Source organism: Scophthalmus maximus, chromosome 20, assembly GCF_022379125.1.
Source record: "Scophthalmus maximus strain ysfricsl-2021 chromosome 20, ASM2237912v1, whole genome shotgun sequence".
NCBI lineage: Eukaryota > Metazoa > Chordata > Actinopteri > Pleuronectiformes > Scophthalmidae > Scophthalmus > Scophthalmus maximus.
In genome coordinates, this window is record NC_061534.1 from 15,721,444 (window position 1) to 15,744,346 (window position 22,903).

The 22,903-nt window shown below is 40.7% G+C and overlaps 2 protein-coding genes across 4 annotated transcripts in view; both read right to left on the bottom strand.

The window, feature by feature from the left end:
• Nucleotides 1-3,972: 3,972 nt before the first annotated feature.
• On the bottom strand, nt 3,973-5,600 carry LOC118284859 (neuropeptide FF receptor 2-like). Its single transcript, XM_035607993.2, has 3 exons — nt 5,273-5,600; nt 5,055-5,154; nt 3,973-4,960 (listed from the first exon to the last, which is right to left on the bottom strand). The coding sequence occupies exons 1-3, from the start codon at nt 5,598-5,600 to the stop codon at nt 4,066-4,068; spliced, it is 1,323 nt and encodes a 440-aa protein (XP_035463886.2). The 3' UTR covers nt 3,973-4,065.
• Nucleotides 5,601-13,129: 7,529 nt separating this feature from the next.
• The window catches only part of LOC118284858 (electrogenic sodium bicarbonate cotransporter 1-like), a 31,371-nt gene continuing 21,597 nt past the window's right edge, over nt 13,130-22,903 (bottom strand). For 2 of the 3 annotated variants that reach the window (XM_035607990.2, XM_035607992.2), the window contains 13 exons: nt 21,842-22,104; nt 21,384-21,436; nt 21,049-21,234; nt 20,246-20,359; nt 19,525-19,686; nt 18,882-19,060; nt 17,917-17,989; nt 17,175-17,243; nt 16,446-16,619; nt 16,185-16,349; nt 15,910-16,003; nt 15,483-15,560; nt 13,130-15,349 (listed from right to left, as the gene is read on the bottom strand). In XM_035607990.2, coding sequence (XP_035463883.1) covers nt 15,517-15,560; nt 15,910-16,003; nt 16,185-16,349; nt 16,446-16,619; nt 17,175-17,243; nt 17,917-17,989; nt 18,882-19,060; nt 19,525-19,686; nt 20,246-20,359; nt 21,049-21,234; nt 21,384-21,436; nt 21,842-22,104 — 1,576 coding nt within the window. In that variant the 3' untranslated portion in view covers nt 13,130-15,349; nt 15,483-15,516. The remainder of the gene's footprint in view (nt 15,350-15,482; nt 15,561-15,909; nt 16,004-16,184; nt 16,350-16,445; nt 16,620-17,174; nt 17,244-17,916; nt 17,990-18,881; nt 19,061-19,524; nt 19,687-20,245; nt 20,360-21,048; nt 21,235-21,383; nt 21,437-21,841; nt 22,105-22,903) is intronic. The other variant, XM_035607991.2, reaches the window with a different exon arrangement.

A 22,903-nucleotide genomic window follows, 5' to 3' on the forward strand; every position in this document is an offset into this window, starting at 1 on the left:
TGTGTCTACAGCTCAATGGGCAGAATCTCCAAACAATCTGAACTTAATGTAAGTGAAGAGCTACTCACAGATAGGAATAATAATAATCCACACCATATCTTAATAGTTAGCACCTTACCTGGCTGAAAATAAACAGGACATTCTTTCTTTTTGTATTTATTAAATTTGATTATATTGGCTCCAAAAGAGCGTCGTCCCACCGGGACAATGCCAGATTACCAGTCCAGCAAAGCCTGAAATTCAGTTATGGCTTTTGGATTTGGTGTGCCACCCTGAGAATTTCAGTGGCCCGATCTGAACACCCCTGCGAAAAAATTTCTGGGTGCGTCATTGAGTTGAGGCCCTACAACTCGGCCGCAACCATAGCTCAGAGTGGTGGTTGCGAAGGCAACAACAAGTAGCCAAACAAACAATAGATCTAGATCTAGAATAGTTTTAGAGTCGTTGTTTTCCTCAGTGATAATTTGTATCTGAAATTTGTTATATCCTCGTTCAAATCCCATATCAATCAGCAGAAAGCTCATGAGAATATTACTCACGGGCACAACTTAATATTCCCAATCAAATATAACGTGTCTATCATCTTGTCCAGTTGAAGTGTATTTTCTGTAGTTCCCCAGGTAGAATAAGATAATGAAAACTATATCTAATCAATTTACAGTATTGAGATATGCTCCTCAACACTTAATGAAGTGCCGAGTGTCAGAAGTAAAACATCCTCACAGATGTTAGAGATTAACAATGTCCTTTGCGTGGGGTGGATAAAAGGCACAGGCTCTCACCTTAAATAGCTTGGGGAAACAAAGTGGCACCTGTGTGTTCTTGATGAAAATCCCACGTTAAATGGCACGTAGACCTAATGGAAGACCACAGATAGAGATATTGCTGAAGGTAGATGCACTAATGGCTTTTGGAGATTAGTGGGTCCAGGAGGTAACTTTAATCTGTTCACAAAACAAGAAAATCCATTTTCTTTTTACCCACAGGACGCTGATTTAATAGATATTTAGTGTCGTCCACATTTATTATGGCCTTCACTAATCCAGTTGATCACATTTGATCTCCTTGCTCTGTCAACATCAATGTTTGATTTTATATTTCATTTGCTAGACAAGTTGGGTCATTTTGAATTTCTTATCATTCATCACATTTTACATTTTGTAAATGACAGGTCTGAAAGTACCTAATTTTCTCAATACATTTAAGGTCGGATACACAATAATAACTGTGTTATTAACTGGCATCTTAATATTCATCAAAGTCATTGTTATGCATTCATTTAAAGACTCTCAACACTACCCAATCTATAACTCTTCTGGTGTTGGCTGTGCTACTTGCAGCACGCTTCTGCACTTGGTTGTGTTGTGTGTATTTGCAGTGTTTGTCTATGACAAAACATCATTCAGGTTGGAGGACGACTCGAAGCTGAATGCCCCACTCTGCCACAGAGCTTTATTGTTCAAAAACACAATGATGAGCCCCGCTTGTGTCCTGTGTGATAATGTTCTTCACTGTGATGTTAATGGTCACTGTATTTTGAGTCAGTCTTTTGCTGCTAAAAAATAGTCCCTGAGAAATTTTCTATTTCCTCCTGTCTGAAAAATATTTGCTGAAAAAAACAGTGTCCAGCTTTGTTTTCTGAAATCACCGAACTGACATTATTTTTCAGAGCGATAGTGGACAGAGACAGGAAACATAGGTAGAGAGGAGGGGAATGACATGCAGCAAATTGTCCAGCCAGTCGGGAGGTACGCACCTTAAACCTTCAGCTAACAAGTCACCCTATTGAAAAAGAAAGGATAAAACAAAATAGGCCTACACACCTATCTGTCGATATCAGAATAATAATGTAAATGAGATTGTCACAAAATTCTGTCATGGAGCAATTCGTGTTTATTTTCCAGTAGCACACTGTCTGAAAATCCCTATTTCTATTTCACAAACAAGCAGCAAAATCACACTGACAAATACAAGTAGTAGTCTGTATTAAGCAGCAAAAAATGGTTGTTTGGAAAATATCTATATATATATATCACATGTTACAAACATCTATCTGTGCACAAATACAAATCTTAAAAGCTACAATGTGACCCTATTCATACACCCTGATAATTTCATCATCTTTGGAATGTTCTTCTTATATGAACACACAGATCTTGTGGTGATTGATTAACAAGTCTATTCAGTGCAGATTAATCTCAAACACCGCCAACATCATCAAAATCAAAATACATCACGTATGCACTGTACACTGCATACACTGAGGCTGGTTATTTTCTGTTTTTCACTGTGGGATCATTAGGAGTGCTTTCAAAACTGTTGCACGTGTAGAGCTCCACAATACGTTGTCCTGTTTAGGGAATGAGTTTCTTGGAGAAACACGGTGAGGCTAGCTAACACACCTTAATCAAAGGAGGCATGCACAAGTACCACTGTATTGTACAAAAATGAGACTACCAATTAAATGACTTGCACCTTCATTGTGACACTTCAGAACATGATACTAAACAACCAACAGCAAACTTGTTGAATGCCTATCCTTCCTCTTAAAATCACCAATCGTCGACCAGCAGAATTGCATGAAAACAAAAGTTGGGAATGTGTATCGCATTAGTGTATGTGCATGTGCATCCTCGTACACCAGGATACAAAACACTGCAGCTTCACAAATATTGACCACAAAAAAATTATGTGATGAATAATAATACCAATACAAGATAATAATCATACTAAATTAAAACATAGTAACAAACGTCTCAAGCATTTCAAAACAATTTAGTTACAATCATAATATATCTATCCAATAGAGGCATTTTTTTATTAATGTTATCCTGCTTCTGTATCAGCAACAACACTGTTCAATAACACAACAAATATTTAGGTAATTGTTGCAATGTACATGTGGAAACAGGGCACAAAACATATGGTTTCAAGAAAATAAAATAAAAATTTAAAATTGCTGTATACTCATTGCAAGGCTATTACCTTTGTGCAACTGCTGTAGCTTGTATAATGTATGTTTATTTTTTAGACCTGCAGATTGTCTAACAGTGATTTAAACACCTCATGTAATAGTTAATGGTCCTAGTCATGTTCGTATTGTTCTGGAAAAATAAACAACTTGCGTTGGTTCGTTAGTTGTGTTTGATTCAGTCTTCAGTCTCTGGTGGTTTTCTCCCATGGTTTCATACTGATCACACCCTTTTCATATACATTACCACATTACGGACATGTGCTCATGTATTATCTTGTCATGGAAAGCCTCTCTAACCTCTCATCTTCTCTGCCTTCTGAAGCGGAAATCCCAAAACCCACCGCTAATAATACAACTTTCTTCACTTTTGACATTGTTTTAAGTGTTCAAATCTCCAAGCGCCTTGCAAAGAGCAGATAACTGGAGGGCACATAGACGCTTTCCAAATCCGCCTGTGATCTTTTTCCAATGCCACACTGCACATCGCAGCCATCAGCGCAGCGCCAAATGCCTTGAAGCACTACAACATGCACTTTGACTGGAGGACGCTGACACAATTCTCATTACACCGCCTTGCACTTCACTCTTGAAAGGCGTCCTATTCTCATCTGGATGTCTTCAACTGTCACCCTCACTGAAACATCGAAATCTTGCAACAGCAAGAGTAATATTCAGTGCCCCTGTGAAGCAAAGTCTGATCAAACTTTTCCACTGTGGCATTCATTGAATCTCACAGGTTTTACATCACCTGCAAAGGGAATTTGTAATGGAGTTAACACAGTTTTTACCTTTTGCACCAACATTTTATGAGCAGTTTTCTCAAGTTTCTGTCTTATCTTTTTGTATCTTTTACATCAGTCTTTTCAAACTGACTGAACAATGTCTGACCTATGCTTGAACGGAGATTGATGGCATTTGTGGCTGGGATGGTGAAGAGTCACAGAAGTTGCAGAGGTTGAAAGTACATTCACTTGGAATAAATATACATATTTCTGAGGTCTCTTTTCCTTTGTCCTTCAAATACGATAATGATTCTCCGAAAGCATCAAAAACCACTTAAAGTGTCCATGTGCTTTGCACTCTCAGTCCGTCTAAATATGGGACACCTTTTCCAGATCTTCCACTATCAGGTCCTGTTCTTGGATATCATTTCTTCCTGCTAAACACCCCTCTTCCTGATACGAGCACCTCCCATTCCCCACCACCACCGATCCAACTCTTGAGCCGGATCTGCTGAGTATGGCAGGCTGGACCGGGAGCACAGCGTTCCCTCGGATCCGATTGGAGTAGGTCTTCTGGTGCTCAATGTCAGCAGAGCAAAGCTGGAATTTGAAAGCCGCCTGAAAGCCTCTGCGAAAGTTCTCATTGAAGAACCCATAGATGATGGGGTTGACGCTGCTGTTGAAGAAGGCCAACCAGTGAGCTAAGGGATACACATAGATATTAATGACGCGATACTGGTGCTCTGTCAGGCTGGCATAGTCACTCAGCATCATGAGTGTCCACAAAGGCAACCAGGACAGGACAAAGAGCAGAGCCACAACCAGCAGCATCATTATCACCTTCTTCTTTTTCCTTGAAATTGTGTGACGACTTTCCATGCTCAGTTTGTTGGTTCCACTCCCTTCTCCAGACACAATCCCCCCGACCCTCATTGGAGGAATAGTGGTCTTGAAGAGGGTGAAGCCGATGCGGGCATACATGACGACTATAAGGCTGAGAGGGGCAAGGTAGATGTTAGCAAAGAGGACGGTGGTGTAGATTTTCCGCATCTCCTGATTGGGCCAATTTTCCCGGCACCAGTAGAAGGGGCGGCTATCATTGTTGCGGCGGAGGACAATCCGCACCCTCTGCTCCTTTGTAACCTGGAGCATTACCCCTGAGGGACACATGATGGACACCGCCAGGACCCATATGATGACGATAATTAACTTTGAGGTGGCGATGGTCAGCTTCTGCTTAAAGGGGTAGACAATGCAGCGGAACCTGAGACAAAGGGGATTGAAGGATATGCATGAAGGAAAAGAAGTCTAGTGGGATAAAAAACACAACCAATAACCAATGGAATTACAACCCTCACCTGTCAACAGCTATTGCCACTAGGGTGAACACAGATGCTGACACAGATATCCCTTGAACCATCCCACTCAGCTTACACACCACACTACCAAAGGGCCATCCTGCAGAAAAGAGCGATACAGTTAAAATTGTTGAGTGTTAAAACATAGAGACAAACAGAGTGCACAAACAATTTGATTGTTACAATTAATCCTACATTTAAAAATTTCATTAACAAACCTGTTATGATGTTGTCCACCAGAGTGGTTGGCATGCAAAAGATGCCAACTAGCAGGTCACTGATGGCAAGGTTGAGGATAAACAGGTTGGTGACCGTGCGCATGTTCTTACTGCGTAGCACAATGAAACACACCACCCCGTTGCCCACCATGCACACCGCAAAGATGAGAAGGTAGGAGATGGTGAAGACTGCAGCCACAGAAGGCTTGTGGAGGTAGAAATCAACATAGGTGATGTTCTGGTGGGTCAAAGCGTTTTCCTGCAATCCTGGGGAATTGGAAGGGTTCAGGCTCTGCCAGGTAGTGTTAAGTACTGGATTCTGGGTCATGGTGGTATCTGGTTGATAGACATAGATATACAGGCATTACTCTAACACTCAGATATCATATTCTGTGCTCGGCACATTGGTGCATGTGTTCTGGAATAAAAATCTCCCCTTAACAAATCAACCAATTATAAAACACGCCCCCCCACCCCACCCCACACCCCTGTGGAGTGCAATCCTGCAGACCAGGAGAAGAATCAGTTGGTAATTGCATAAAACAATTGAACCTCTCCAGAAATCAATAGTTCAATTGTTGTGTCTTTTCATTATTGTAATTGGGTAGATTCAGTGAAGGGCATGCTCTCTCACAGCTTGTAAAAAAAACACCATGCTGACCGAAATGACCAATCTGTTCTAAGAGCGAGCTTGATAGTCTGCAAAATTGGTAACAGCAATCATGTGAAACTGGCGTTCTGGGACCGAATGAGGTATTGAATCCAAACTCTTTTTGACGATTATGTGCTTGATCATCTTTTTGACCAAATTTCTTTCTAAAATATTTTTATTTCTTTAAGGTTATAGGCTCCTGTCTTCTGCAGGATTAATAGTTCGAATTTCCTCAACTGGCAGCTATACCTGTGTTACTATTATTTGCTATGGGCTGTCAAATGTAAAAGAAAAAACTACTGTCACTGTGGCAGTTTGACTTTGAGACGCTTGTGTTTATTCGTCTTCAAAAGTATAATACAAGTAAAGGAGAATATTTCTCCACAGCTGCACTGACAGTTATTGTTTTTCACTCACTCACTCACACAATCACATTCAGCACATACTGCTCATTCAATTATAGCATGCTGAATAACAATTAATCTCAGAATAAACCTGGATATCAAGGGGAGATCAGGTTTTGTTTGACTTTCAATCAGCAGGGATTTGGATCAAATGATAGATTGTTTTCCTTGAAACAATACAACTCAAAATGATCATTCCTGCTGGGTGTCTTGTTCATATCCGCCTTTATAGTGCATCAGTGATAATTTCTACTGTCAAAAGTAAATCACAGAGTGCTGCGTTTGTGTTTAATTAATTCAGCCGGGTGGTGGGGAAGGAAAGTCACATTTTCTTCCAGAGGTGTAACTTATTTTTTTTATATAAGTGAAAAAATCAAAAAATTTCACACATCATTTTAAAATAGAAACCATTTCTCTTACCTCACAGGAATCTGGATTGGACTCCTCTCTTTTTCTGCTTCCAGGTGCTAATTATCTGTTTCGTAGAAATTCCCCTCGTTCAGAGCAAAAAGCAGCCCGCTCTCATCCCCTGTGCATCCGTGCAAAGTGTCTACCAGGCAGAGACTGCCGTAGCTGTTCTAGATGACAGAGAGGAGATGAGAGTCACCCATGAGAGATGTGCTGGGCAGTGCAGGTGCTGGCAGTAATACGGGTCTGGAGGCGTTGTGTGAATTGACTATATATATATATATATATATATATATATATATATATATATATATATATATATATACACACACATATATTGCTGTTACACCATGCACCATGCATTTACTCTGTGCAGGCTGGGCATATGAAACGACTTTGTGTTGAGGGATTTAATTGCTCGTCTTTGATCAACCAATCAGTTATCAAGGATCAGTCCTCCTCCGAGGTGCTGACTCCCCCACTCATCAAGTCCTGTGTAAATCATATCTCACCTTTTACCTTCTCACCCCTCTCACACTTTTGCTAAGTGAATGAAATGTGAAGTTGCACGGCCTCTGTAACTGAATGGGATTTCATTACCGTGCAGTGCATTCATTCAGTTTATTACACATGTTGGCTAAAAATACTTATATTAGTGCAGGCTGCATTGCAAATTTAAGGGGGAGAAATTTGCAAACGCCAAACACAATATTGAAGCTGAATTTGTGATTAACGGTATGTTTGGGAGAAAATTGTCTCAGACAGTTAAAACAGAGATGATGGGTTGAGAAGCAGAGGTGAGATTTGATAACAGATCAATGTGGGATCGATGCAGGAGCAAGAGGTGAGAGGAAAGATGAAGTGAGGACTGATTGTGCAGGGACCTGACTAATATGCAGCAGGTTGAGGTGGAGGGTAAACGCTTTGTAAGTGAATAGTTGACATTTGACTTGAGGGGATATGAAGGGAGAAAGCAACAAGCAACTATTTTTGTATGTGGTTGTCACAGAAAACCTTTCTTTTCTGTCAGAGTTTGCCGGAGTCGGAGTTGCTGTAAAATGTAAACTGCTAGATTAACACATAAAAAAATCCCTTTAGCATAAAAACTGTCAAAAATGTTACCTTAAGGAGAAAAGGAGAGGAATGTAACATAGAGTCAGCTAGAGTTTATGTGAACTTTGGCATTTTGAAATATATTTGTACTAATTTGTTGATGGCAGAGACTTCTGTGTGACGATTGTTTGAGGCTATGCCTGTTGTTTTTTTTTTTAAGTTATGGACATGTGGAGGATCAATCTTTGAATTTTTCAGCCCATTGTGTGTGCAACTTACTGGGCTCAGCAATTATCAGCAATTATCATTGATTAGACTAATTAGAAGAGTTAGAAGAGCTATCATGGTGATGTTTACCATGTTCACCATCTTGGTTTAGCATGTAAAAACACTCATGCTGCTTGCTGTGGTGAGTCAGGTCTATCGTTCCAGTATAATCTCGGAACTCGGAATTGCGGCCTCCAAGTCGGAAATTGCAACTGGCACAAGGTCGGAAAAAAATCTCTCCCCCCCCGGACCTCTGGGCTCCGAGTTCCGAGGTATAATGGTAAGCAGCATAACATGTCAGCATAACATGTTGGCATGTTAGCATACTATCATAGCATAACATGTTGGCAAATAGTATATCTATGGTTGGCATGTTGGCATACTAACATGATAGCATAATATGTTGGAATGCTAGCATACTATGATAGCATAACATGTTGGCATGTAAGCATACTAACATGATGGCATAATATGTTGGAATGCTAGCATACTATGATAGCATAACATGTTGGCAAATAGTATATCTATGGTTGGCATGTTGGCATACTAACATGATAGCATAATATGTTGGAATGCTAGCATACTATGATAGCATAACATGTTGGCATGTTAGCATACTAACATGATGGCTGATGGCATGATAGCATACTAACCCAGGTCCAGGCTAAAAACCAGGGGGGACAGAGCCTTTGCAGTAGCGGCCCCCAGACTCTGGAACTGCCTCCCCCTGCACATCCGTGCAGCCCAGTCTCTGAATATTTATAAGTCCCATTTAAAGACCCACCTTTTTTCACTAGCCTTCGATTAGTGTCTCCTTTTTTTAAGTGCCAGTGCATTGTGTTCCCTGGTTACCTTTTAAATTTTCTTTTTTCTTTTCTGCTGTACTTTACCTATTGTATTATTCTTTGTTTATTGCACTTAAGCACTTTCTTGTGAAGCACTTTGGTGCGGCTCAGCCGTCTGTGAATGCGCTATAGAAATAAAATTGACTTGACTTGACTTGACTTGTGGCACAAATATAACAATGTGCCATGTTGGGGGAGCTTGAAGGCAAACTTGAGCGAGCACAGAGTGTTGGGGTTGAGAGGAAGAGAGAGACACTGTGAGTGAGCGAACTGCGGTCTGAGTGCACAGAGCCAGAGTTTGTGTGAGTGTAGATGAATGAAACTGCGTGAGAGGGGTTATTATTGCACGTTAATATGGATAATGGTAAAAAACAAAAAAACACAGCATAGATTTTTATTAGCTCAAAGGAAATTATTTTTTGTTTGCATATCATTTCTCTTAATATATTTTCCTGTGCTCCATTTCTCAACTTGCTCGCGAGGGAAAGAGACACAAAAATAACACCATATCAAAGGACATACACTGATCAATATGACACCGGAAACACTGCCAGCCTGGTCAGATTAGTGGTGGAACTTCCATATAACAAATGTTAAAAACTAAAAACCAATTGAGCCTAGCATTCACGATCCAGCACATCTGCTCTCACTGCCTCCCATGAAGGCTGGCGGGAGGTTTATAAGAGTGCTGTTCCTACCTCGGGCTTAGCACGGATGCGCGTGGAGGGGCAGGAAGGTCCCAGAACAGAGTCATGCCAACAAATGTAATGACTGTATGTGTATGAATTATTGAAATGAATTAAGTTTGGATATGCTGGTCCTGACTGAATATTGTTAATGTCTGATTTGGAGATGTGAGAAAAACAATTGACTCCTGTCACGGATGAAGATAGGTGTTCTGCTCTGTAGCTTCTTCCGCTCCCAGCTTTAACACCCTTGATAACCTGTCAGTGAACCCTGTTCGCTCTTGACACCCACTGTACCTCCCTCCCATCCATGACGTGGTCTCCGAGGGTCATAACAATGTCCTGTGGTGTCTGTCCAGACTCTGCTCACTGTGTAATTTCTCAGTCCAGAGGAGCCATTAATGTGCTTTCCTTCTGGGTCTTCGTCTGACAGTCATTGACTGTCATTATCTTCCCCAAATAGATTGTCTTCCACGATGCCAACTGAGACAATTATATATTTGTTATTAGCAGCGTCACAGTTTGATTGAATCACTATTTATGATTTCATTTGAGTACATTGCAGTGGTGTGTGTCTGCTAATTGTATATTCAGTGCAAGGAACATCATGCTAAAAGAAAAGTGTGGTGGGACAGAAGTTTGCAGGCGCAAGAATTTGGTCCACAGATTAGGTTCCCTTCGGTGACCTTTCTTTGTCACACCTTGTGATCTGACGACAACATAAATGCTATGTAATTATACTATCATTGCCATGTGTCAAAGAAAACACAAGCTTTGCCAAATGTATACATGCATGTGCAATCTAAATAAAGGAAAGAATACAGTGTTGAAATTGTGGCACAGTTAGCTTGCAGGGAAAGCTGATAAGACAATTTAATAATGAGGTAAACGGAGCAGAAAATTGCGCTGCAACCCATTTTCCTTTTGAATCACGAAGCCTGTTATTATTATTCTATTTAAACTCTGAGCCAAATCATTAACCAGGATTTTCATAGTGATTATTACTCTTGGGTTTTTCCCTCCTTTGATGAGACTATTTCTCGGGAGAAATAATGTAAGGTCATTATTTTGTAACACTTTTTTCTGGTGCGTAAACCCAACAGTGATTGTTACTAAGACAATTTAAGAGTTTAACTGTAACTGTAACAGTTAGATGCACACACATGAGCTGAAGAGTTAAAGATTGATCCATAACTTAAAAAAACAACAACACTCGTCACACAGAGGTCTCTGCCATCAACTGCCATCAGCCGCTTTCAGTGTTACATTTGCAGTTGTAAATTCTGTATTCAAGAGGTATTTCCTTGAGTAATTGCGTTTAATTTATTTCATTTCACCTCTATTCAACATTAAAAATTAAACATATTGTAGCTCACTTTTTTAAACTCCGTCATCACTTTGACAGCTATAGTTACAAGTTATTTCATGTTGAAGTTGTTTTTTTTTTAAACCCACATGATTGACTTAATTATTATACTTACAATAAGATTATTGTGTAGCGCTCTAAAAGGACATATTCTTAATAATGACTCTCTTTGATTCTTTAAGTATATTTAAAAAGATTAAATGCAAGATTAAAATGAAAGAAAATACTGACTGCCATGTTTCCACCACTGTTTATTACAATTGTTTATTTATAGGCAATAGCTGAATTATTGTAAGTCATGGCCTTGTCACCTGCAGGAGCCATTAGTTTCATTGCTTACCTCATTCCATTAGGGGTACTGCTCCCTCTTGTGCACCAGTTTCAAAGTATAATGCAGCGTATATGTTTTGGTCTACAGAGACAAACAGTAGCACTATTAAGAACATAACCAGAGCTGTATGTTTTAGAAATGTAGCAGTAAAGCCCCCGCAGACACAGAGACAGACAGTCCACACAGACAGAACCAAGCTGGACGTCTGGTGCAGACTAATGATGTTCCTGCTGTGGGGCAACAGTGACCGTGTCAGAGTAGTTAATTGGGTCATACAGCACGTTCAAATGCATCCCCTTACGAAATATATTCTGTTTGCTTATAGTTTATGCCTTTTTCATTTTAGCAGGCTTTGACATTAACTTTGGAAATCTAATCAACTTAGCATAAACCCTTGGTATTGTTGCTGTTGTTCACCTCAGAAATATACATATACATGTACCCACTCTTTTATACAGTATATGGTGCTCGTATTTGATCTATAGGCAAGAGCAATTGATTTTCTAAGAAATTGGATTACACAGGGTGACTGATTGGAGTGGTGAGTGGTACTATAATCTTTAAATCCGTGTAGACATGCAGAAGTCCTGGCACATTAACATTTAATTTGTTCAACTTAGGCTGCCGCTGTGATTTCCTGAAAGAGAGATTTTCCTCAACCTTTCATAGTGGATAACTCAAACATACATACAAAGCCTCTGTCTCGTAATATTTTGGCAGTATTATTTGTTGTTGTCGTGGTGGGTAGCATTATTTTCATGGTATTTTTTCTCCTCGTCTTCACAAAGGTATAAGTTATTGCAAAACTCTTACTATGGTCATTTGTTTTTATATTGTGGACAATCCAACATATGAAAAAAGGACTTTCAGTATAACACAATTCACGTACAGGAGTGCCACAAAGAACTGCCTGAAAAAAAACATGACAAAAAAGTTGAATCAATATCTCTCAGAGTCAAAGCTCGAGTTTCAAAGACTCAGACCTATTGTATTGGATTGCATCACTTTGCAAAGTTTTTCCAATTTTTTCTGTCTTTTCAAATCACTCCTAAAAGTGATTTTTTCTTTTTTTCTTCATTTTTTAAGAGTTACTACTGCCCCTGTGAGCCTATGTATAATGCAGTGTGAGATGTAAAGGATCAGCCATAACATTTAGAATGTGATATTTCTAATATGTTGAGGGTATTACACTCAGATACAGCAGTTTTTCAATTCCTTCCCGAGCTTTCATCGACACATTACTCATACTCAGACACCACCTGTAATATCCAATATCATTACCCTTAGTGGATGTGAAGTTAAAAAAAACGTCAATTATTACACATATTTTTCATCTTGGCAATAACAAGAACACGGTGACTCAGCCATGAGCCAATTAGTGTCATTACAGGCGACTCCAAAGTCCTGTGATCACAGCAACTATGTGGTTTTCCTTTTTCATCTCTGCCGGGAGACGGAGCACCTGCAGCAGGATGTGAGGACGGTGCCTGCAGTCCAACTAATAAATCAACTCAAAAACAACTATGCACTCCACGTGTTTGAATCAACCGAACCAGATGGTTTGTATCCTGATCATGTATCATTTATTAATACATTTTCATCAAGTCTGCAGCAGTTAATTATTATTGTTGTGCCTATGAGCACCGGCAGATGTGATAAAAACACTTTGTGGCCTGATAAATGATGCATGTTTGCATGAAATGTATATTCAGAAGGGTAGACCTGCTTTACTGCTGATCACCAAGTCACTAACACTGATAACACTTCATACAATATTATTTCAAACACTTTCAAAAAGCATTCAAACTCTTATCAAAATGTTAGAAAAAAACACAGAACTCTGCATTTAAGAATCATCTGGATTGTTTTATTGCTCTCATTCAAAACACTGCTCCATAAAAAATTGAATCCCTCTGACCTTGTTTCCATCTGAGTAGACAATTCTGTTATCGAGCATTTAAGACGCTTGTATAAAACTGTTTTTCAGAGTAAGAGTATTTTTAAAAAAAAGTATTGCATTGTTTGTGGAATCAGAACCAGCAGGTCTAAAAATCAGTTTTACGCAGATCACAGATCAGTGTGGAAGACGATGTGGTTTTTAATTTTTGGTTCAAAGTGACTTAACCAGTCTTGTGCTTCACATACTGATGTGATTTGGAAAACATTACTTAAAGCCTTAAAGACTCATTTGCATTAAAAAATGATTTTCTTCTAAGATAAATGTTTCAAATGATTGAGATGTTACGTTCAAGTGCAAGAATATCTTAAATCTACTGAATTAGTTACAGTGTACACTTCAATCAGCAAGAAGAGCATGATAAAGACATTTACACAATATTGCAAGATTAAAGACGGATGCGTTTCACTGCTCGTCAAACTGTCCCTAAATAGAATTTAGATTATGATGCAATAAAGATCATCTCAGCTGTTTTATAGTGAAGCACTTTTACACTATAGAGCAGTAGTTCTTCACAGTGATTGTTGATTTTCATTAAAAATATAACAATAACATAAAAAAAAATAAGATACAAATTTACTCAAAGATTGAACTTTTATCACATTCACAGATTTTAAATATAATCACGTGTGTGTGTGTGTGTGTGTGTGTGTGTGTGTGTGTGTGTGTGTGTACACACATTGACTTCATGCATTCAGATGGATTAGACAGGGACGGCCATCACTTCACTGCCCCCATAACATCAGTACACCAACCGTTGAATGATGATGTTTCATTATCATAATGCCATTTTATATTCTCTGCATCTATAGTTGAAACAAAAGGTTTCAAATGTTTCGGTGGAAAAACCTAAGAAGTAACTTTGTTGGAATTAACCGTTAAAATACTAAAACCATACATAATTATTCAATGTTGCAAAAAGAAAGTCAGAGAACAAAAAAAAGGAATTCTATGTAAAGATTCAAAGATCCTATGCAGTGACAGCTGGAGAAAAAAATCAGAGTTGGATCACAAAAAATTGCATGACAGAGATGTTTGTAATATATAATGCCTGGCACCTACAGAAAACAAGAGGTAGAACTACATACAGATGTAATATATCTACAGCATTATCTCCCTACAACAGGAAAATAATAGCCGAGTGAATATTTACCACAAAGAATTTGCTCAGATGGGGATGTTAAAAAGTAAAGCAATACTTGAGATTAATACAACCGAGAGTTTAAATATAATAAATATATATATATATATATATATAAAAAGGGGCGGTTGGAAAACAAAAATAGAATTTGCAGCATGTACTGTACTGAAAACAAACATTGTATTCTTATATTACCTTCGAAATGTGTTGTTGCGTTTGAATATGCAGCCTTAGACGGATGCTTGATAAATAATTTATGCATATTATATGCCCCATATATACAAAACTGAATGTCTGCTCACAGATGACCTTTCGTAGACTTTTGCTCACTACAAGAAAAGGAGGATTTCTTGTGTGTATCAACAGTACTCGCCATTAATTGCAACACCTCCACTATGTTTTAAAAAATTCCAGTAGTTATGACGCAAAACATACAAGAAACATTAGAAGAGGCTGGTGATGTTTCATGTTCTTTGGGGGGAAAAAATATACATAAAGTGAAGAAAAGGAAAAGTGTATGAAGCCATCTGTATTCTGCAAATCTACTGTATTCTGCACCTCTTTGATGATTATACATATTGTGCTGGATGCTTGATAAATTATAGCATACACATTAATAAGATATTGATGTCCCATAAAAACTGCTTACAAAAAGGACTTTGAGTAGCCCCTTTTGTTTTCTGCAGGGAATCACATGGCTGAAGAACAATCACGTCGCTCTGGTGTCAGCCCTCATTAAAATTCAGTACCACCAAAGAGTTTAAATTTGAATTTCAAATGCCTCCATCCTGTCCGAATTCGGTACAACTTGTACTAAAGAGGAGGTTGTGCTGGTTCTGCTTGGTTCTTTGGGTGATTGAGTCACAGATCAGTTTCAGAGCCCCTCTTCCAGAGGAAACCATTATCCTCAGAGCCCCGGCCAATTCGAATCTGAGGCAAACCCAGTTCGTATGAACCTCTTTCGAGACTGGAAGGAAGAGAAGATGTAGTTTAACATAAACGTGACGTATCATGACCTCAATCACAATCACAAAGTACGAATCACTAGTGCACCGCCTTGCAGAGAAAACGTGATGATGAGGATGCCAGCTGGTACTCACTTACTCGGCCACTGTGGGAGACTCCAAGTAGTGTTCAGCACGGCGAATGTGGGTTAAGGAGAGTCTGCGATTGAGCTCCTGGGGGAGGGGGGGGGGGGGGGGGGGGTGTAGGAAAAACAACATTTTGAAGACATATTTCACATACACCAGAAGGAAATAAAAGAAAATCTAAAAGGAAGTCAAGCACCAACAGAGTTACATATAGGGTTGGAATTTTTGAGAACCAACCAACTCGTTAACAGTTCAAGCTGGGTGGTCAGAGCAGCGTCACGTCGGAAAGGCATATTGGTCCGTGGTAAGATTTTGAATTAAGTTAAGTGCATGCAGGAAAGTGTAGTGCGACAGAGGAAACTGCGAGCATGAAGCCTTTAGAAGCAAAGTTTGAGCCTCGGCGCTATAGAAGAAGCAAACTCTGGCTTGTACTCACTATCCAGAGATTTATCCCCCAACATGGGCTCCTTTTCCATCATATCCATAGAGATTTTTATACTGGGGATATTTTCATGGTATGGGTAGTCAGACTGTGGGAGCAGGGAGGGAGGAACATTAACACTTGTGGTTTTTTAATCAAACATGAGGATCTACAGGAGACTGTTACAATCACATAACAACACTGGACGCATGAGAATGCGTCATGTATTCAAAATGCATCTACATGTATGCATATTGAAAATATTTAGGCTAAAACTATGGTTTACTTACAAATTCAGTTTCACTGTCGATGCTCCCCTTCTTCTTGTTTTTCTTCTTCTTCTCATCCTCTTTTTTCTTCTTGTCTTTCTCTGGAATGACGTCGTCCAGGTAGCTGAGGTCGTGCTGGGAGAACACGTAGTCCATGGCCTTGCGCACTGCAACCAAGGCCAAGATCTGTGAACCGGAGGGGGGATAAGTTTGGTTAGCTTTCACGCCCAGATATCCGCGGGTTCGTGCTCGGCTCCATCAGAGACCGTGGCCGTCTCTCACCATGACAGGGAAGACGATGGCCGCCACGGTGGACTTGAGGATCCAGAGCAGGGCCAAACAAAGGCCCTGGATGAAGGTGAAGAGGTGGATGCGTCGCTGGGGGACGTGGCGCAGGTAGATCAGGTCCGGCTGGTGCTTGGCGGGCATCAGCACCAGCAGCAGGCGGTCCATGAACTGATGCAGACAAACGGTTACGAGGCCGGAAGCGGTGCAGATGGACTTTGAACAATATTTGTGTGGTTCTCGCAAATTGCTGCAGACATGTCATTACCATGAGTTCGTTACTCCTCGCCGTTGATGGTAATAATTAAGAGGGAGATTTGTATAAAGAGTCTGTATTTAACTTTGAGGCTTGGACAACAACATGTTAGACATCTTTTTTTCCCTCTTCAGTAACAAGGGATTACAAATTCGGTAATTACTGTTTGACTGGTAGACTGACATTCCTGAAGGATTTGGAGTGCTGCTCCACCTGGGCTAAGCTAACATTAACTGGCGATGATCAGTACATACTATTTAACTGCAGCCTTGCTGCTTCTTATTTCTACATGTTGAATACAAAAAGATGTGACGCACAAAGGTGTAACGAATTACCTTTTGTGTTGAGTAACTGGTATTGTAATTATTTTTTCTTGATTAGTAAAATGTCATGAGTAGTCGACTGTAGTTTTTTCCAATAACTAGCTTGACACTGGTTAAGCAGGTACTGAAGACGTCAGACAGGCTCACCTGGACACCGTTGAGCGACGCCACTCCCATATAGAGGAACACGCCATAGAGCACAGGCATGGGGATGAACTGAAGGTCACAGAGCATGGTTGAAAACAAGAACAGCGGCATTAATATCATGTGCATGAACTCAAAAACACTCGTGTTCATGTTTGTGTTCAGCATCCCTGATTGGTTTGAAGAAAAAGACAAGCACGAGCAGCTTCTCTGAGAATGAACTTTCACATCAGTGAGACCAGTGATCTGATTCCTACAGGCCCAGCTCTGCTGACCACTTGCTTAGTATTAGATGAGGAGTCCAACATTAGAACATGAAAAATAAGATCAACTACAATCTGGCAAGCTTGTGTAGACGTTTGCCGTCAAAATAAATCTGCTTTATTTGCACCAGACAATAAGATAAGCAAGAGAGTGTGGGACCAGGAGCGCAGTATTCATAATGACCACATGGGGGCGTCCCAGGTCCACCAATCTTCACTCAGCGAGTTCACATGTTTTTTATTTGGCCGCTTAATGAGGGAATGGAAACTCCAGAAGAACACACTCAGCTGCAATCACAGCTTAAGCGTTGATGAACGTGCTCATTTCACATCGCATTACTTCTACTGTGGGAGCCCCTAATCGGAGGAATTAAAAGATTTCAAATTATCTTAAATTTAAGAGGGGCGACAGGAGTTTGTCCTAAAAGGAGAGGACAGTAATCCATATTTCCAGAGAAGAATTAAGAAAGCCGGAGCACTACCTTGAGGATAGGGGCCATGAAGACGGAGAGTCCTGTGAGCAGGAACACAAAGATCCCGGTGACTCTTTGCTCCCTGGATTAGAGGAGGAAAAGCACAAGTTGCATCAATAACTCACACAAGCGTCAAAGACAATAGATCTGAATCTAGACTGAAAAACAGTTCATACCATGTTTCCTTAACAACAGTTTAGAACACAGACATAATTCACAAGAGATAATATTCATCTTCAACACACAGAACACACTAAAACTGGTACAATGAATGACAGCCTTCTCTTTGAGGCGTTCAAAAGTGTGAACTTCACTTTTTTATTTGAAAAGTTATGCTTAAGAATTCTGCATATCCCAATTGATATGCACCCAATTGGTATCATCATCATCATCACCTATACAAGTCTATGTGGCCTTGATCCTTGAAATCGCCATAAACCCTTAGAATCGCCATGGTAACCACGCTACCTTTCCCGCTGACCTCCACCTCGACCATGTTTACTTTTTGCTTTTCAGTGAAACAATTCTTTCTTTAATATTTATATATATAGAATTTTTCCCCCCTTTCTTCTTTTTCAAAGATAGTTTTCCCTTTTTTGTGTTCTTCTGTTTCCTCAACTTCTTATTGATACGTAAGGTTGCTTATTTCCTCCATCTTCGCTCATGTGCAGGTCTTAATCTAAAAACTATTTGCTGCACTTGTACTTTTGTATGCAGGTCAACTTTTAATGTGAATTTAACCCAACATTGTGGCCCACGGTCCTAAAAACGATGTTAGCCGTTAGTCTTCCTTCCAGACACTCGCTTAGAGATGGATTTACACGTGGGAATCCAAGATGGCTGCAACTGAGTCGCAAGCCAACAGGGGGAAACAGAGAGGGGAGCAGAAAGGTCCATTCTGGCCCAACGAGTAAGACTCTTTTTGATTCTTACATGGCGTCGACACTGTGGCCGAGCAGCTGCGCTTAACTCACCTGACACCAAGGAATTTAGGCTGCTCTCCGGGGGCTGACGTCTGGGTCTCCATTTTCAGAGAGTCGATGTGGGCGATGGAGATGACGGTGGCCGCCACGTACCACGGCAGGCCCATGAAGGAGCAGACGATCATCAGGACGGCCACCCAGAAAAGGTCCAAGTGATACCCTGCCCCTTTCTGAGGGGACACACGAGGACAGACGGCAGAGAAGAATAATGCGCTTTCATCAGATACAGTACCATAATGTACCATAGTCTTTCCCCCATTTCCTTAGAATTTCAGGGCATTTCAAAGTTTCAATGACTTAATGACTATGGCCTTTACATTCTGCAGTTACACATTTATCACAAAATCTACACAAACATGCTGTATAATACTGCGTTCAAATGAGACTATTCCAAGACAAAATGTCACTATGCATGAAAGCACATTATTTTCCACCAGGAATTATCACGATTTATTCCGAGCATTGCGAGGAACATATGTAGATGAGTGAACAGGATGATATAGTTTACAAAGTATATTTTAACTGTTAAATTAAAAAAATATTTTTTTTGGAGGATTAGACTTTTTTTTATAGAAGCAGATGGGACAGTATTGGGTTAGCAAATGTTTGTTTGAAACTCTGGCGTTGCACCAACCTTGAGTTTATGCTCTTTCCTGTTGACGATCACGGCGGTGATCTGCTGATCCATAAATATCAGAATGGTGACCAGGAGCGCGGGGAGTGCGGCTGCCAGGTACACCCACCAGGGGTTCCCTCCAAAAGGGGGAATAAACCAGCCCCTGTGTGGATTTGTGGGCTACACAAAAATAATAAAAACAAGGCATATCATTTCTGCGTGTACACAATTAAGATCTTTTAAAAAATTGATAACTAAACAGTGTATGAAACGACTGGTGCCTCATTACATTACAGAAATCGGTGAATTCAGACTCTGCGGTTGAACAAAGCTGGCTTTGTGCTTGTACCACAACACCGTCTGTGTTCTCACATCGCCTATAACCTAGTTGTCATTCGATGCAGGTGCCCGAGCCGCTACCCCATCATTCCCTTTCTCTGTGTCAAGGCGGTAGGGGGTTAACGCCAGCTGAGGAACATTTGAGCTTAGCAACCTCCAAGAATGACTTTGTCTTAGTTTCAGGTAATATGTATCACTTACTGGGCAAACTACAGAGAAGGCATTATACTGGGATTTCAGAGATTCACAGAGGCTTTCTAGCAGGAACATGCATAATTATCTGGTGTAAGAAGAGGAAACTGCACCTTGGCAACCATCGTCATTGGACTAAAAACAGCTCAAGGAAAACAAGCTCAGTGGAATAATGACATTTTTTCTTTATTGGAAGTGAAGTATGTACCTTGAATTCACTTGGCACTATGAGCTTGGGAGTGTCCACCCCAACAAAGGCATCCACGCCGCAGAAGAGAAGAATGGTCAAGATGATCGCAAAGTCACTGATGAGCTTCCTCACCTGGAAGGAGAAAACGTTTACAGCAGGTGGTGGGTTTTTTCAGCCTGTGGCAGAAGGAACTGCTGGCTGTACTGACATTTTTCTTCACGTGTCAAAGGTCCTACACCCTGCTGAACGACATGTTTTTGTTTTTAAACAAACACTGGCCGATATTCCCTCGCTGACTGTGCACATTACTGCAAGGTAGTGCTATTATAGCTCTTATTTCTAGTATGTAAACAAAGCCGTGAGGCAGATGGTGACTTACAATTGTGACAGGTTGCAAACTAGACCAAAGACCAATAAAGAACCCCCCAAAAAACCTGACATTTTAATAACTTGGCTGATGATTTAGCCTGACCTTCATCAATCATAGTCAAAGTTTTTAATTTGTCTGTAAAACATTCCCATCATCAGCTGTAGTACTTCATCTAAACTAAGAGGGTGAACATTGCAAACATTATTATAATTGGGCGCTGTGACTGATTTCAATAGAATGTGAATTCACTGTAATTTGCATCTCTCAGCTGGAGCCTCCGGCCTTAAACACTCTTGGCAGAGTGAAATCTGACCTTCCCACATCAACTCTCCCGGGCACCTGAGCTTGTCGACTAAACCGAGAATGTGTTCGCTGAACACCACTGACATCTGTAGTGTCCCCGGCAGTGCGGCCAGACTCTGTACATCCAGCGATAAGCGCCGCCACTCACTGTGGTGGGGAAGAAGCGGCTCGTCTTGAACTTCTTCAGGCCCATGGAGCAGGTGTAGGTCCCAAAGAACAAGATGAAGGACATGAGGGTGATGTCAGGCACATAGCCGCAGGCCTCTCCGGCCAGCTGCCCTCCATACTTCGCACACTGCTGCCTGTCCAGGGACGCCCAGGTGGAGTTCACTGACTGGAGACACAAGGACAAAGGAGTTCCCTTTACCAACAAGAAACAATATCTGGAGAAATAATATCTGCTCCGTCCGTGTACTAAGCATGAGTTTTCCACAACTTTGAAGTCGCGGGGATGAACGTCACAATAACAAGGACACCACATACCAGATCTGTACCGTTTGTCAAGGCAGAGACATCAAGGACTTCTGATGAGTTGCCTGGAAAACAGATACAATATCTAATCACCAAAATGCGAATACTTCTAGCCGTTACTTGAAATGTCACAATTGACATTTTCAGTCTGTGTTACATCTCTCTCCCAAACGGTTAGGTCAAGTGATTTGCGACATTGAAACTGATAGGGCTGCTGAGAAAGTAAACACTGGTATCTAGTGGCCGATACATTCGAGTATCATTTGTTATCTCCACTGTAAACACAGGGAAAATAAGTTGAAATCTTTGTTTGACATACAAAAGCAAAATCGCTGCCAAATGGGACAAAACCAAATACGACAGTTCCAACTTTCACCATCTGGTATCACTGGTCATACTGGGATTATGATACAGTCAACAGTGAGCTTTTAGAGGGGTTCTAGATGTCCGAGCGGTGGAAGACTACGCACCAGGCACGCATTGGCAGTCGTAGAGGGTGACGAGGTTGTGATCGTACTCGGCGTTGATGGGGTTGTGGTGGGCCAGCTTTATCATCTTTTTGAAAGCGTCGTAGATGAAGATGAAGCTGATGAGCGCAGAGAAGCCCTCCTCGGTGAAGCGCGTGAAGTACTGCACGAGGAAGCTGGCGTCTGTGGCGACCAGCACCAGACAGAATATGGCCGACCACAGGCCAATCCACAGCCGGAATTCGAGGTAGTCAAACCCGTTCTCTCTGAGGAGAAGAGTCAAACAGAGTGAACAAAGGCTTACCTACACTGAGCAATTCAAATCTCTAAAAGAAACCACTGTCACTCTTGTGTAACCTGAATTCTTGGACGTTTACACTTAAAGTTTGTTTTTTCAATAGGCTGGCCCTTCAAAATAAAATACAGCTTTTGAAGCCGTCACTTTCAGCCAGAGGTGTGAGCAGGCTTTTGGCATATATGGAACATATCCACCTGCGGTAGACACGTACTAGTACGTAGTGAATTATTAATAATGGAACATGATCAGCGTGGCGTTCGGTAATGCTAGAAGACTCTCTCTGGGAGAGGAGAGGAGTACAGCGGGAGGAGGAGTGAGAAGGGTCGGGGCCAGTTGGGTACTGTAAGATTTAAGTAGTACTATTAGCAGTGATATGTATTACAATTCAACTGGATACATTTTCCTTTTCTCATAGACGGTACTATTACAAGACTTAATGGCTTTTGTTAAAATGCACTTTGGTTTAGTTCTAGAATCGGCTGCGTGTGGCGCGGGTGTTGTCCTACAGTCAATCAGAACAGGAAGCAAAACTGGAAATGAACAATCAGCCGACAACTGTACCCTGGACAAACTGTTCCTGCCTAGAGATTTACAGAATGCAGAAAGTTATCACAAGATATATATCAAATAAACAAACTTTAAAGCAAAGTTGCCAGCTGTAAAGGTGAATCCATTTGTAGGCAGGCTTTTGCTTTGTGTACTTGGGGCAAAGGAATAGATCTCTAAAAAAAACCTAAAAAAAACCTGCATCTGTCCTCTGGGGAAAA

Coding starts and splice junctions, on each gene's coding strand:
- LOC118284859 (XM_035607993.2), bottom strand. CDS start 5,600: ATGACCCAGAATCCAGTACTTAACACTACCTGGCAGAGCCTGAACCCT. Junction 5,155..5,272: donor GGTGGACAACATCATAACAG/GTTTGTTAATGA, acceptor TCTTTTCTGCAG/GATGGCCCTTTGGTAGTGTG. Junction 4,961..5,054: donor GTGGCAATAGCTGTTGACAG/GTGAGGGTTGTA, acceptor CCTTTGTCTCAG/GTTCCGCTGCATTGTCTACC.